This window comes from Saccopteryx bilineata, chromosome 5 (genome assembly GCF_036850765.1).
Source record: "Saccopteryx bilineata isolate mSacBil1 chromosome 5, mSacBil1_pri_phased_curated, whole genome shotgun sequence".
Classification (NCBI taxonomy): domain Eukaryota; kingdom Metazoa; phylum Chordata; class Mammalia; order Chiroptera; family Emballonuridae; genus Saccopteryx; species Saccopteryx bilineata.
In genome coordinates, this window is record NC_089494.1 from 220337618 (window position 1) to 220351107 (window position 13490).

General features: G+C 37.7%; 1 protein-coding gene across 5 annotated transcripts in view; it reads right to left on the reverse strand.

Moving 5' to 3' along the window:
- Positions 1–13490, reverse strand: part of ADGRL3 (adhesion G protein-coupled receptor L3) — an 870179-nt gene that overhangs the window by 162526 nt on the left and 694163 nt on the right. For 3 of the 5 annotated variants that reach the window (XM_066233207.1, XM_066233204.1, XM_066233203.1), the window contains exon 9: positions 2116–2418. In XM_066233207.1, coding sequence (XP_066089304.1) covers positions 2116–2418 — 303 coding nt within the window. The remainder of the gene's footprint in view (positions 1–2115; positions 2419–13490) is intronic. The other 2 variants (XM_066233208.1, XM_066233205.1) reach the window with 1 other exon arrangement.

Genomic DNA, 13490 nt, shown 5'->3' on the forward strand with positions numbered 1-13490 from the left:
ACGGTGGAGGAAAAAATATGCTCTTTGGGCAACTTCCAGTGTTTTGAACTAAGATCTACTGGCTAGGGGAGTTGTTTAATGGAGTTGGGAAGGAGGCAAAGCCAGATCATAAACTTCCTTGTCTGTCTTGTGTGGGTGCTGGAAAATCAATGAAGATTATTAAGCAGATGAGAAAAATGAGCTGATTCAGGTTTTAGAAATATAACTGTGGTATGTCAGGTGTCTCACGGAGGCTGAACCGAGGGAGCGATGTGGAGGTTGTGAAGCAGCTATCGCAGTGAATTCCAGAGGGAGATTGTGTGGACCTGAACAGCCGCATAGCAGAAGGGACAGACGGAAGGGAAAAAATAAGACTACAGTTTATGGACAGTCATGTGGGAGGGCTTTGGAAGGCTTCCTTTAAATATCTTCCTTACTTTCATAGAATAATAAAGACTGACTTCTGAGCTTGCAAAGTGGTTGCCAATAAAGTATTTCACTAACCTTCACAACATATGTCAGAAGTCAGGGGGTTGTAATAAATATCAGTGAGGAAGCAACTGAGGGCCAGAGCTAAGGGACAATGCTGAGAGGCTGCAAACTGTGTTCTGATTCCATTACCACTGAAAACCTTAGGACTAAATGCTGTCCCCTTGCATAAATGAAAGATGGACTTCTCAATGGTTTTAAACACTTTGCTGAAAAATAAATTAAACATGCACTTTTGTAAAAACTAATACACCTCTGGCCTTCTCATCAGTTCATATATCATGGAATTCAGAATGACATATCCACATTGGCACTTTTCTAAGAAAAACCTGCTTCCTTAAAGTAACCAAATCAATAACACTCAAAGAAACAGGTACTAAGGATGCTACTCTAGTGACATCTATCATGTAAATGTTTTATTTACATATTTCATGGAATAATGCAAATTTTATTGATTGTATTAAAGAGAGTTTCTCGAATATCAATGTATGTAACAATAAAAAAATCAAACTAGTATGAACAGGGGGCGGAGCAGTGGATGGAGCATGGGCCTGGGATGCAGAGGACCCAGGTTTGAAACCTCAAGGTCACTGGCTTGAGCGCAGGTTCACCAGCTTGAGCATGGAGTCACTGGCTTGAGTGTTGAAACATAGACATGACCCCATAATTGCTGGCTTGAACCCAAAAGTCGCTAGCTTGAGTCTAAGGTCACTGGCTTGAGCAAGGGGTCACTGGCTTGGCTATCGCTTCCCCACCGCAGGTCAAGGCACATATGAGAAAGCAATCAATGAACAACTAAGGTGTTACAACAAAGAATTGATGCTTCTCATCTCTCTCCCTTCCTGCCTGTCTGTCCCTCTCTCTGTCTCTCTCTCCCTAAAACAAACAAACAAACAAACAAAAAACCAAAATCAAACTACTTCTGCTTCATAAATTGTATGTAATAATATGGTTACCATTTGAGGTTACTATGTATCATATCAGTAACAAAGGAGAGGCACAGAGCCATTTAGTTCTTAAGTATCTCTTAGAGAAACTGCAGGGTTGCTCTCTCTTTCACTAAAGAGTTGTCATGCTGAGTGAGTGTGACTTTGTCTCTTACCTGCCTGATCTCTGACAATATTAAGACCCTTTGATTATTATAGGACAGCTATAATGACTGGTGAAAAGAATAGTGAAATTTCCCTTTTGTTAAAATTTAGGTGGTTTCAATGATTGTCTTCTAAATAGAAGTGCTCAATCTCACTTTCTGCAATCAACACCTGAGGCTGGTGACAAACACGAGCACTGGACCCCAGGGTCCCAGGGGTTTCTTTCTGGCTGCTCCACAGAACTGTGTCTCTGGAGTAGTGTGGCCATCAATAGCCGAAGTGTAACTCTACCCAGAGACCACACACCATGGGTGGAAAGTACTGATCTCAACGTATTCCCATCAAATTCTCTCCCAGAATGCATTTGCAAACTCAGAAAATACATGGCTTTAAATCGTCATTCAGCTAAATTCAGAATTTAATTAAATGTGGAGGAGGAAAAGAAAACAAACAAACCAAAGAAAACACACAAAAAACCGGAGAAAAAAATATTAGAAAAGCAAGCCAAAGTAACGACATACCTTTAACTCTTTAGCTCTTTGTAAGACAGACTTACCTATAGTTCCTGCGGGGCAAGGCTGCTTAGCCATCTGTCCTTGACGGGTCTTAAACCACATGATTTCTCGGGCTTCCACAGCCTCACAGCTCTCCTCCTGGGCTGGGATTTGGGATGATGCCGATGGAAGGTGCGTGGTGACGTCATCAGGCACCTCAACAGCTGGAGACGGGGTGCTGGTACTCCGGTTTCTTCTTCCTGATACCGACGGGGTGGTACTCCTGCCTGCGCTCCAAGTCGTGGTCCGAAGGGTGGTACTGGTGGTGGTGCTTCCCATGCCAAGAGGTCCTGTAGTAGAAATTTCTGGAATAAAATTCAAGAGAAAATTCCTACATCGCTTGTTCATAGTAAGACCTCAAAATGTCCTAATACTTTAGACACCGTTTTTCATTAGACAGTTCAGAGTCTTAAACATGGAGATAATAAGCCAACACTAAGGTATCAAAATGGAGTTTAAGTATCAAGACAGTCAGTGACCAATCTAAACAAAGGCTTTTTTACGGTTCTTCTCAACCCAAATCACAGAAAACAAATTACAACACAATCCCACTCCTCAGTAGCCTATGTGTGTGTATGTGCGTGTGTGTGTGCGTGTGTGTGTGTGTGTGTGTGTGTGTGTGTGTGTGTGAAAAGAGAGAGATGAGAAGAAGTAACTCATAGTTGTGGCACTTTTATTGTTCACTGATTGCTTCTCATCCATGCCTTGACTGGAGGTTCAGGCTGAGCCAGTGAGCCTTTGCTCAATCCAGCCACTGTGGGCTCAAGCCAGCAACCTTCAGATCATGGTGATGATCCAAAGCTCAGGCAGGTGACCCTGCGCTCAAGCTAGATGTCAGATTTCAAAGCTGAGACTTCAGCGTCCCAGGTTGACGCTTTATGCACTGTGCCACCGCTGGTCAGGCTTTGATAAGCTTCGTAATGCTCTCTGCCTTTTATATAATTACAGGATTAAAACTTATTCCCCTCTCCTTAGAATTTTTAAAATTGGTATAGAAAGGGAGAAAGCATATACAATATTCTTTTCACATTAAGTATAACATGAGTTTCTAAAGATGCAGCAAATAAGGGAGAGGGAAAAAAAGATTATAAATTAAAGTGTTCATGAACTAAAAAATAAAATGCAATGATAGTCACCTTTACACAAATCAGAGTGGCTTGATGATCTACCCTGGTGTTTTTAGAAACTTTCCCATCTTATCAAAGTTTTCAAACTTGACACTTAATGTAAAGTGAAAGTAGTTTCCAATTAGTTGTGTCCATAAATTACTTTCTAGATAGATTAAAATGGGAACATGTATTTCAGGTTCTACATAAATGTGGTTAGGTTCCTTGAACAGATATTACAGGCTATTAAACCGATAATATTTTCAAAGGAATGTCCAACCCATACTATGGAAGTAATCACTATAGAGACTCATCTTTCTGGGAAAATACATTCATCTTTCCATTAAAGGAATGCAAGAGTATACACATACGAACATCACATTCCTAACTGTAAGACTGGAAAGTAGGACTCTTAACCTCATTTACTGGCAATATGCTTTAGGGTCATTGACTCCAGCCAGATTCAAAGTAGCTCAGATTTAAGGAACTGAAAGAAATCGAGTTTCCTTATTCACTGTCTGCTTTCTTTTACATTTCACCAACTTGACTCTGCTATCCCAGAAGAGGTGCCTCATCCATCACAGTGTATTTGGTCTATGTAAAGTTTCCAAATACAGTATAGAGATGCCAGGGGGAAATAGATATGAAGTTTCTGATCATTAAGTCATTGAAGATGTAGCATTTTCTGAAGTGATGCTATTCGTTATTTGTCTCCTTGCTTGTTCTTCTATTTCCTCCACCTATTCTCAGCTCTCCACTTCTTTTGCTTGTGTTCTCTGTATATGTGAATAATATGCTCATAAATACATTTGTTCAAAGTTCATACAGGAAAGCAGAGTATATTTCCCCCTTTCTTCTTCCAGATATATCATTCATATCCCCCAAGTTGCCAAGACTTATTGATTCTGCCTCACTTCTTTATGTTTCTCTTTCCCTAATCACCATTACTGTTCAGCCTACCATCAATAGGTGAAAATAGCAGTTGACCTTTTTGCTGATGAAAGCAATATTGGAGCAAAATGCCAATACTGGTATTTCAATATCTACTTTTGCAAAATAAAAATTCAGGATTCATAAAATAAATCAGTGGCACTAAGCATTTAACACAATTCAAATATAATATTTAGCAACATATTTTGAAATAAGCGTAATTCAATTCTTAAAATTATATACAGTTAAAATATGATTCTAGTATACATTGTATGCTTATAAAGGTATATAATATGTTTCAAAACATACATATGCAATTAAGAACATTTAAAGGCAGCTTGAAATTTATTAATATTAAATAATATTAAATATAAATAGTATTAAATAATTAAAAATATTATTTGGTTAGATATTAAGTATTAGACTAAAAAGACATGTGTCAGTGGTGCTGTTGCTGGGATAGAAGCTCATAGTCTGTGCAAGTTTTCCAGCTAATGCAAAAATTTAGTTTGATTTCATACTATTTGGTAGAGTAGTTTAGGAAAGAGTTAAATGTTAACTCCAATATTTTATTTTGTCTTCTTTAATTTAAATAATGTCATCTCCCATTTGTACCTTGAAAGGGACCATTTTGAGTAACTTACTTTTTAAGAGAGACTCTAAACTTTTCATTGATAATTAGCTATAGTTTTATTTCAAACAAAACATTTCTATTCTTCTTGGTTTTATTTGATCATGTAAAAAGAGATATTCACAGCAATTAACTATATTAGTTAAATAACCTCATTATCAAGATTTAGGAAGGTTTTTTTTTTTCCTTAAGTGGGGAAGCAGAGAGACAGACACCCGCATATTCTTCAACCAGGATTCACCTGGCAAGCCCTTTATGGGGCAATGCTCTGCTCATCTGGGGCTGTTGCTCCATTGCTCAGCAACCGAGCTACTTCAGTGCTTGAAGGGAGGCCATGGAGCCATCCTTAGTGCCTGGTGCCAACTTGCTCCAATTAAGCCATGGCTGCAGGAGAGGAAGAGAGATAGACAGAGAGAGAGAGAGAAAGGAGAGGGGGAAGGGTGGATAAGCAGATGGTAGCTTCTCCTGTGTGTCCTGAACAGAATCAAAACTGGGACATCCACATGTCAGGCTGATGCTCTACCACTGAACCAAATGGCCAGAGTAGGAAGTTTTTAAACTAGACTAAACTTGATTTTGAAAATAGAAGCTCTGATTTTTAATTATCTTTTTCCTCTTCTTGAGAGTTATATAGGTGCTTAGGAATGCTTTCTAAATAAATGCATTTGTTCAGTTTAAAATTTTAACTAGTATATAATGCTCTGGGACAAAAAGATTTGTTTCAGAACCTTTTTCTGCTTTGATAAAACTGTACCATCTCACAGGTGGTGAGATCTTACAATCTAAGTCTCAATCATACAAATCATAGACAAGGAGTAATGATACATTATTGTTTGCTGTGATTTAATGTTTATCAGTTTTGAATATATCCATATTTTAGCATAGAGTTTATATATATATATCACTATGCAGTATTTAATGATCTAGATTTCAGTTTTGTTTGTTTTTTAAGTGAGAGGAGGGGAGATAGACAGATTCTTGCATGTGCTCTGACTGGGATCCATCAAGCAACCCCCATCTGGGGCAGATGCTCTGCCCATCTAGGGCCAATGCTCATAACTGAACTATCCTTAGCACGTGAGGTGGAGGTGCCAGGAAGCCATTCTCAGCACCCAGGGCCAATGCACTTGAATCAAGCCATGCTGCGGGACAGGGTGGTGGGTTTGGGGTTGGGGGTGGAGAAGCAGATGATTGCTTCTCCTAAATGCCCTGACCTGAATCAAACCCAGGAAGTCACATGTTGGGTTGACGCTCAGGCCAGGACCAATTTCAGGTTTTAAAAGAGTACACTAACACCTCAGTATATATTTATATTTAACAATAGTACCACATAATAAAATTCGAAGTTCTATATTTTTCTCTAAAGTTATGCTAGTCAACAATTCTCCTGCGGTATAAATTGGAATTAGTTACTCCCTAAATTAAAAGTGTTAAATGGTTTTTGTCTGCCCTCTAAACAAAGCCTGGGCTCCTTTTCTTTGTGCCTAAAGCCTTTCATGAGTTAATTCCTCCAGCTCATTTATAATACTTCTTCATCTTTTAACTCCCACTCTTAAACGATACAAAATTATCAGTAGTTTTTGAACTGCACCCTGATCTTTCTGCCTCAGGGCATTGGCGTATGCTTCAGTGTTCCTGTCCATATATCTACCTGGTTAAATTCCTTTTGTAGCCTAGTTTGGATTCCAAGTCCATCAAGGGGCCTTTACAAATTTACCAAGTTGGGGCTATACATTCAGATACATTTTGTTCAATATTATTTCCTGTTAGCCTTGTGTCTGATCAAGAATAAAAGAGCTCTCAGCTAAGATAGATGAATATCAGGGATAGGTCAAGAAAAAAGGGAGGTCCTGGTTGTAAAATTTCACAAAAGAAGGAAAAAGAAGAATAGAAAGAAATAGCAAATGGGGTAGCTAAGCATCCCTACAGAAGGATAGTCTTGAGGAGTTATTTTATAAATGTATTTTACTCTACATTAAGAACACCACCTGACAACTCAGAGACAAAATCAATAGGGAGGATGCTAAGTTCCCTCTTCCCCAAAATGCCTCCATCTTAGAACAACTACTTTTAAATCGACTGAACTCTTATGAAGCAATAACACTGTCAAAAAAGATTTTTAAAAAGCTCAATTTATTGTGAAATACATCGCAAGGACTTCATTTAATACAGACATAATAATATTAAGGCTCAGTATAGAACATATTTCCTTGGAACTGTGCCACAGAGAGATGTCTACAAGCAGGGTCATACCGTTTCTTCTGAGTTTAAGCAGAATAAGAAGTCAATTTTAAAAGCCGTCCTTGATCCCCATCTTTTCCTCTCCACTCACTGCTGTGTAAGACTCCCAAGGGCTCTGTTCACTGCCAGCTTTTGGCAGAGTAAGTACTAGTGATATACAAGTTGTCACCAGTGCCCCAGAAAGAACTTGTCTTATTGCTAGATCCTATAAAAAAAAAAAGATCTAGATTCACTGAAGAATCATAGCAACGCAATTTGGCCGGTCTCCAGCCTATATCATATGCCATGAGAGTTTGTCTTTCTCTATTTTCCAGGAAGGGAGAAGTGATACTTTCTCAGTGTATACTGTTATTGAATCTCACCTGATGATATAGCTAGTAATGAAACTTCATAGTATTAAGTGCCTCATGTGCTTAGTTTTTCAAAGAAATGTTATTGTGTAGAAGAAAAGATGTTTGAGTGACTATTTACATATAAAAACTTACCTGAATTAAGCAATTTTCCTTATTATTTTGTCATTTTGCTTACACAGATTCATAAAACTAAAGAAAACTTTAATTCACATTTCCTCCTCATAATTAACCTTATTTCCTAAGAAAATTTTAGTTATTCTGTCCCCTGAAATATGTTGCCCATGGCTTATTTCATTCTTATATTTTGATTTATTTATTTTTTCCTTCAGTCTGCCTTGAAAAGAATAAATATCATTTTAAATACTGCTACAGATTCGAGTTTGTGGAGTACACTAATTCACAGCAGTAAAAATAACCAATCTTTCTACAGTGCTTTACATTTTGCAATGTTTCTTTTTACCTTTATTATCTTACTGAAGTTTAAAAAAATGTTAACCATGAATTGCTAATTTTACAAATGAGAAAGCATAGGTTTAAATGGTAAATGCATCATAATCGTACATGAAGTATGCAAACCAGTACCCCAGATTCCATATTCTGTGTTTTTCATAATAAGCCACCAGAAGTGGTATTCTGGGGGGCACTAGCCTGATGCCTGGAGCAGCACTCTGCAAGGCACACAGTGGGTGTGGTGATGCCCCGTCTTCCCGCTCGCTCTCTTTGTCGGGAGACAGAAGCCTCAGGCAGTGTAGCTGGGAATGTGCTGCAGTGAGCCTGCAGTTTCTCCAACAGTGATTTTCTGTGTTTTAGCTCATCTGGATAGGGAGCTCCTTAAGGCCAAGGCAGACACTGGACTAGACTCTAGGGAGCAGTGTTAGATTGAAAGACCCCTTCTCTGCTTTTACAGGGCGAAGACAGAGGAAGGTGAGGAACTGAAGCAGAGAGATGAACTAATTTCATCACTAACTAAAGTCACGCAGCCACAGAGCACAAGGCATTATACCATTTCAAAAAGGACTTGCCTAGAAACATTGGAATTTTAAACTGCAATTCCTAAAGATGCCCCTTAATCCCTTTTTAAATTTTGATTTACAATTTTGATAGCTTTGGATCCTGGTTTATCTGTTTCGCTTTTAAATGACTAGTACATGAAATCAGAGGTTTTAATATTGGAAAGGAACCCACTTGGATGGCCTCACAGAACTGCCCGCTAAATTTTCAGAAAACATTTTAAACTGGGTTAGACAAAGCAATTATTATTACACAGTACACTTTAGAAATTTACAATTAAAGAAATGATATCAAAACAAAAGAAAAAATTGATATTCTGAATTATTTCTTTCATTCCATGATAATCTTCAGTAATGCTTTAAAAAGATACTGAAGGAAAGAAAGTAATTCTAATGAGACATTACTATCCTTGAGCATGAAAAATATTTATTATTTGGGATGATGAATGTTTATGGACTTAATTGTTTTCACCCCAAATTCATATATTGAAGCCCTGACCCACATGTGACTATAGTTGGAGATAGGATCTTTAAAAAGCTAATTAAGATTTCAGCCCTGTCCAGATAACTTGTCTGGTTGGAGCATCATCCCAAAGTGCAGAGGTTGCCAGTTTGATCCTGGGTCAGAGCACTTACAGGAACAAATGGAGGTTACTGTCTCTCTCTCTCCTTTACTCTCTCACTGAAATGAATAATGTTAAAAAAAAAATTTCAGAGAGGTCCTAAGGGTGAAGACCTAATCCAATAGGACTTGTGTCCACATAAGAGAGTTCCTAGCAGGGATCCATGCACACAGGGTAAAGGTCATGGGAGGACACCAGGAGAGAGGCCCCAGGGGAATCCAATCCTGCCAGCGCCTTGACCTTGGACTTCTAGCTGCTGGAACTGTGAGAAATAAATTTCTGCTGTTTAAAGCTACCTAGTCTATGGTATTTTATTAGGGCAGGCCTAGCAGACTAATACAGACATCTAAAAAATGTAATATTTAAAACAGACTAACAATTTTAGAATAAAAAATAAGGCAAACTTTACAATAAATGTTTACCTTCTATTCATAAAGTGTATGGACTTTCTTCTGGATTCTCCTTCATTGTTTTTTTTCTTTCCTTTCTAAAATATATACCTTTACAACGTTTTCCCTTTAGAAACTTTTCTTTTGTGTTAACTTTTTCTAACATATAATATTTTGGCTGATTACAGATGCCTTTTTTTCTACCCATCCTCCAAGTATTTATTTAAATCGAAGGTCAATTGTTAAAGAAAACTTCCCAAGGGCCTGATAGAGGAAATAAGAAAACTAAAGCCATCACAATGCTGCAAGCCACTTTTGGCTACTTGTGCCAGGACTCTGGGTAGAAGAAACAAATTCTGTCTGACCCACATGGTTACCAGTTGGGGGCAGCAGATTTGATTACACCTAGTTTTTAAAAAGAAACATTAATATTACTAGTCTCAAGAGGCTCTATGGCCTCTTGAGATAGTAAAAATACCACGTTATCTATCCGTCATATGAAACTATCATTTCTGTAATTTGAGCCATTTATATTTTCAGAGTTTCTCAAAGGATATTGTCCTTATTATAAACAGAGAAAAACTCTCTTCTAATAAACATGAACTTGCAATGGTCTCATCATGTAACTTTATAATCTAAAATGTAGAATTTGGCGGCATCTTATTAAAATCATCTGTGACATATTTGGCTCCCATAATGCCAGGAACTATGTATGCTATTATATGCCATATATATATATATATATATATATATATATATATATATATATATATCATATGCCTTAATTTAGTATTCCTAATAACATTTGGGTAGATACTTTTCATCATTTTGGAGAGGAAAGAAATCAAATTGAAAATTTTTCTCAAGCTTACATAGCTGGCAAGACTGTGTGCTATAGTTAAAATTTATGTAAAATTTATGTAAAATTTAATGACAGAAACACATGTGAAAACTCTTGATGAATTTGGAAATCACTTTGTTCCAAACACTGCTCACAAATACTTTTACTGGTGTTGCCATGGTCCAGACCTGATCGCTACTTATCGACCACTTATGACAGACTAGGGACTATTCTGAGTACTTTATAGTAACTGGGCCATTTAATTCTGACAACAAATCCAAATCCAGGTGCGAAGGTACTATTAACTCTCCTCACTTTAGAGATGGTAAATCGGAAGCACCAAGAGATTCAGTAGTTTTTCAAAGGTTAAAAGTTTATAACAGAGAAATTAACCCAGGTTCTCTTCCAGAGACCCGCACTCTTAACCATGCTAAGTCTCCTGAAATACTGAGCAACTGAACTTGATCCTCAAGCAAGCAGCCTGCCCGCTGCTGATGAGAGGGGAGAAAGGGCATCTTCTTTGGGCTGTTTTTTTTTTTTTTTTCTTTCCAAAGCTGGAAACGGGGAGAGACAGACAGACTCCCGCATGTGCCCGACCGGGATCCACCCGGCATGCCCACCAGGGGGCGACGCTCTGCCCACCAGGGGGTGATGCTCTGCCCCTCCGGGGCGTCGCTCTGTTGCGACCAGAGCCACTCTAGTGCCTGGGGCAGAGGCCAAGGAGCCATCCCCAGCGCCCGGGCCATCTTTGCTCCAATGGAGCCTCGGCTGCGGGAGGGGAAGAGAGAGACAGAGAGGAAGGAGAGGGGGAGGGGTGGAGAAGCAGATGGGCGCTTTTCCTGTGTGCCCTGGCCGGGAATCAAACCCGGGACTTCTGCACGCCAGGCCAACGCTCTACCACTGAGCCAACTGGCCAGGCCTGGGCGCTTTTTTTTTTTTTTTTTTTTTTAATGCCATTTCTAATTCTCCAGAAACCATGATTTAAGATCAGTTTAGAAGACACTGTCCAATCCAGAATACCTAATAAATTGTTCAGTATGTAAGTAGGCAATAAACAATTAGCAAACAATAATGTAAAATCATAGCTGGCTTTTCTCATGACTATATAATATACCAGGAAGTATGCTCATGCTTACATACATGATTCAGGTACCGAGATGTTAAGTGAATTTCCTAACTCCACACAGGCTTAAAGTCATTTTTAAAAAATGTGTCATGTAGCATATATTACTTGCCTATAAGAGAGCTCAGCTCTGATAATTAAAAGATTATTTTATTTCATCCATATTTATTAATCAACTACCGTGTGATAGGCATTGTATTGGGAATAAAATGCTATTCCTTCTGTTAGAAAAGCCTTCTCTAAGAGGCTTAATAAAAGCTAATAAAGAAAACAGAAAATAAAAAGAGGTGGAACGTGCTAATCATATTTATTCATTCAATATACATTTACTGGTGGTTGTTTTACATTACATTTTGTCCTGGAAATCAAGGATTCAGAAATGAGGCAAAGAGTACTGCCTGAAGGAGTTTTTCAAATACTGTATTTTATGAAAGATCCAACATCAATTATTCTATGTACCACTTAGAAAGAAAAGATTGTCAGTGCCAATTAAACTCTGACACATTTTTGATTGTGAGGCACAGTCCAACTTATGAAATATTAAAAAGTGAAATCATGAGAATCTTTGAGTTGATAAATATTGCAATAACAGAAACGTCTCCTTATAACACAATGAGATAATCATTTAAAAGTGATGTGACTTTGGACAAATAACACTTCTCTGTGCTTGAGTTTTTTATTTTTTCCAGTAAATAGACATACAGGCATACCTCAGAGATACTGTGGGTTTAGTTCAGACCGCCAGAATAAAGCAAATATCATAATTAAAATTAAGTCACATAATTGTTTGATTTTCTAGGGATGTAAAAATTTGGTTTATACTGTACTGTAGTATATGAAGTGTGCGTTAGGTCTAAAAGAACAATGTACACATCTTAATTAAAAAAAGACTTTATTGCTAAATAATGTGAACCATCATCTTAGCCTTCAGCAAGTTGTAATATTTTTGATGGCGGAGAACCTTGGGTAACTGTTTGAGGCCAGAGGTCTAGTTTTAGCACTTCAGCTTTTAACATACCTTCTTCACTAAGCTCAATAATTTCTAGCTTTTGTTGTAAAGTGAGAGAGGTGTGACTCTTTCTTTCATTTGAATGGAGAGAGGCCATTGTGAGGTTATTAACTGGCCTGATTTCAATGTTGTGTCTCAGGTTATAGGCAGACCCAAGACCAGGCAGAAAGGTAGGGGAATGGCTGGCTGGTGAAGCAGTCAGAAAACACACATTTATAGAATAAATTTGCTGCCTTTTATGTGCACAGTTCCTGGTGTCCTAAGACAACTATGATAGTAATATCAATGATCTCCATCACTGTAACAAATATAATCATAATGAAAAAGTTTGAAATATGGTGAGAATTACCAAAATGTGACCCAGAGACACAAAGTGAGCAAACGCTGTTAGAAAAGTGCACCAACAGATTGATTTGCTCAATGTAAGGTTGCCACACACTTCCAATTTATGAGAACATTCAATATCTGCATAGTACAGTAAAGGGAAGTATAAGAAAATAAAGTATAGCTATAACAATATATACACCTTTTTGAAGAACATGGCAATATAGATTTAAAGTACTTGGCAAAGTAAATCATGAAAATACTAAATTAATAAGTGTTGACTGTAGATAATAATATTGTTATTTATTCCTTCACTCAACCAAGAATTACTGATGGCTTACTGATGGCTAAGTGCCAAATGTTCCTGTAAGTGATGGGGATACAGAGGTGAACAAAACAATGCCAACAACAAACCCCTGCCTTCATAAAGCTTACATTTTAGTTGAAGAGATAATATATACAATAAACAATTAAAATAAGGCATATAAGATTTTAAAAGTGCTGAGGATAAGAATGAAAAGTCATAATGCAAAGGAAAGTAATAGGCAGTGTTGGGGAAGGGAAACTGCAATTTTTATAGGGTGTCAGACATGGTCTGGTCCGTAAGGTGAGAAGGAAGACCTGTTAGAAGGGGCAAAGTGACAGATATGAATAACAGGAAATTCCAGGGAGTGATGGCCTTTGAATCCGAATACTATGATCCTCATTGGCATATAGTAGGTGCTCAATAGTTGTTGGTTGAAGTGATATTTTCCTTTTTATTTTAATAAGAGACAGAACTTTTCATGTAAATTCTT